This window comes from Etheostoma spectabile, unplaced genomic scaffold (genome assembly GCF_008692095.1).
Source record: "Etheostoma spectabile isolate EspeVRDwgs_2016 unplaced genomic scaffold, UIUC_Espe_1.0 scaffold172, whole genome shotgun sequence".
NCBI classification, from domain to species: Eukaryota; Metazoa; Chordata; class Actinopteri; order Perciformes; family Percidae; genus Etheostoma; species Etheostoma spectabile.
The window spans coordinates 1,259,659-1,262,850 of NW_022605573.1; the positions used below are offsets into that span (position 1 = coordinate 1,259,659).

The 3,192-nt window shown below is 40.8% G+C and overlaps 1 protein-coding gene across 1 annotated transcript in view; it reads left to right on the forward strand.

Moving 5' to 3' along the window:
* si:zfos-464b6.2 (uncharacterized) overlaps nucleotides 1-3,192 on the forward strand; it is a 21,512-nt gene that overhangs the window by 11,677 nt on the left and 6,643 nt on the right. Inside the window, exons 5-6 of the mRNA XM_032510657.1 lie at nucleotides 647-765; nucleotides 1,087-1,198. Of these exons, the coding sequence (XP_032366548.1) occupies nucleotides 647-765; nucleotides 1,087-1,198 (231 nt within the window). The remainder of the gene's footprint in view (nucleotides 1-646; nucleotides 766-1,086; nucleotides 1,199-3,192) is intronic.

Here is a 3,192-nt window from a genome sequence, read left to right on the forward strand (position 1 = left end):
TATTTGCCTTTACCCACTTAGTCATCATATCCACATTACAGATGATTTTTCGTCAAAAATTTGATCTCAAATATTTGGTGAAAGCACCAATATCATTGCGGTATCGATATTGAGGTGTTTGGTCAAAAATATCTTGATAATTGATTTTCTCCATATCGCCCAGCCCTACTTATAATATAACACCTTTAAAAAATATCAAAGTTAAATTCAAAGTGCTGGGCAGTGAATGAAAAACCGCAACAACAAAAAAACGTCAACAAAGTGGATTTAGAGACCAAAAAAAAGTATTTTTAGAGACTAACGCACACTAAGACATAATATGGATAGAATATAGATAGTCGATCAATGAAACTGTGATATTGTGGTGTCCAAACAACAAGGCTGCGATGATTTGTTGATAAGAAATCTGCTTGGCACTGTTCTTGATTATAAAAGCTGATTATGTCAAAGATTTCAGCATCGACTTTGCGCTACAGGGCCCTAAAAGTATACTTCTACAGATATGTGCTATCTTCTCTGTTGATGACTTTATTCTGGTGTTTTTAAAACTTCTCCTGTTTTTAACGTACTGTACTCTAAGAGTAAAGTAAAGAAAGACGATGTGTCAAAATGTGTCAGTGCTGTTTTTCTTTCTGTGGACACTCAGATACGCTCACCTCCGACGAGTTTTTAGAGGTGCAGAACCAGAAGATGCAGAGGGACTCCTTTCCCTACAACTTCACCGTCTGCCTCTCCACCATGTTTGATTTCACAAACGTGCTTCAGGTAGCGTTACATAACACTCCTTTAACATAAGTTATTTTCAAACATTTTTTACTGTATTAAAAGAGAAAGAAAAGGCTTAAACCATCCGGACCCAGACAGGCAAACATGAGAAATCCAGAAGAACAAAATAGGACTGACTAAAAGACACTTGGCTATTATTTTCATTTTATTTAGTTACAGTTAGTCCCATGCTCACAGTTAATTAATGCTTCTCTTTCTGCTATATGTCTTTAATAATTCAGAAACAAAGACTATCTTGTACTTTAGTGCCTAGATGTCCCTGCAGTGTGTATATTTATACATATCTGTGTTGTGTTGTAGCTGGTCCAGAGTCTGGAAATGCTGCAGTTACTGGGGGTGGACCGAGTTGTCGTCTATAAGACCAGCAGCAGCCCTGAAACGCAGCGCGTACTGGACTACTACACATACAAAGGTAGTTTTTTATGTATGTGCATGATTGTGTCTCTTATCCCAGCAACAGACAGGTATTTTATCAATCCTCTTTCCCTTTCGCTGTCATTGTGTGAACATTGTGAGCAGAGCTGCCCCGTTTCCTGCACTGATTTCCTTCCGTTAACTCCCAGGAGGAAAATGAAAATCTGTTCCAAAGTCCAAAGCCCTGCTTTCCCGGTTCATGACATCATTGCGTAATAGCTTTAACTCTTACCCGGTCAGACTTTTTCATTTTCATTAAAGATCCCTTGTTTTCAGTTGTAAGACACGGATCTCAACATCAACATGACAAGAACACGACACAGCACGACACTGTCCACAAATCTTGCGCCCATAAACTGGATACAGTAAACAGTCTATGTGTGGACAATGTGGGTGTATCAGAGATGTTTCAATACCATTTTTTCCTTCCTGATACCAATTCTGATATGAACATGAACTTACAGATGATGCAAAGTACCGATTTGATACCAGTCAAACAGCTGCAACAGAGAACTAATGAATTTTATTATCTAGTTTTCCAGTCATTGGGGCCCAATTTATGGTTCTGTGTTGACTCTATGCCGCAGGTACGTGTAGATACGGACCTATGCCGGAGCCTGACGTGCACCTCCCCAGAAATGTAACTCCACACCAACTGTTATTGGTCCACTTGGCCGTGGCTTATTAGCGTTGCATTTCCCCCTGCTCATTTCCTGGTTCTCCTTCTCTATAGACAACATGAAATCAAGGAGATGAGGTTAACTTTTCCCTAATACAGATTTCCCACCTTGGTCAGAAAGCACAGGGGCGGGAAGCTTTGTTTCTCCGTCTATGGCGCCGGAGTCGGTACTGTTGGAGCTGAATCCTGCTCCGGTCTCAGGGGTCGGTCAGTTAATAGTCAGAATCTCAGATGTTGATGTGTGAATCCAGTACTCGCTCCCAAGCTAATCCCCGTCACTCTCTCACTCGCTCTAGCACACACTTCCCAGCATACACACATCGGCTCTGCTATTCTCTTAAAGAGATACACTAGAACGACGCAAACTGTTAAGCATATTTAATGATATGGGTAGCAAAGCCATGTTGACGTGCTTGCATGGTGACGTGTTGGAACGTGTGTCTGCGTACACAGGAAAATGCTATTGTGAGCATGTGCGCAAAATAAACGGTCAGTTCCCGGACCAAAGAGACGATGGTGGTCTGTCATTTTTCTCCCGAGCATATAGGTGCTATGAGTGCTAACTAACCACTTTGGTTGCTGCTTTATCGTGAGACTGCTGCAAGAATGTCTAACGCTACACAAACACCAGCGCGGAAATGTAGAAAAGCTCACAGCGACATCGGCTCTGTGAGATCCGACGTACAACCATCAATCAGTCTTAAATGACGTGGCGTCAAATCAGTGCATAGACTTCCATACACGCCGATAGCGATACCAGCATTTTAGACAGTACTGGAAGTATGTCCGATACTGGTATCAGAACAAATGTACAGTTGTGACGTAACGTTGATTGCATGCTGCATTTCCCCCTCTGAATTCATTGCACAGCGGGAAGGCTGTTTGGAGGAGTCCGCTGACAATAGAAATCTTGAGAAATCTTGAGAGTCACAGTCAGTTTGTGACCCTTAGGAACACAGAGAGTGACACGAGGGTCGGCCAAAACATCTAAAAAACTGCTTCATAACACATCAGACATGTCAGCATTAATAAGAATAAGTATTTCCACTCAACCCAACCGTGCTGCCACTTGTGTCTCTACTGTGTCAATGTGTAGTTTATTTTTTATTTTTTTATTTGTTTATTTTTTCCCAAATGTCTGTATTACATTTGTACACTGTATTTATCAACGGGATTTTAAGAGTTTTATCTGTTTTGCTACTTTTTATATTTGTATTGTTGACTGTAATCTTCTTATTGTTGTTGATTTTTAGGGAGACAATTTTAAGATCTGTCCAGGGACAAAGGATGAAAAATAGCCTTTTGGCTAATTC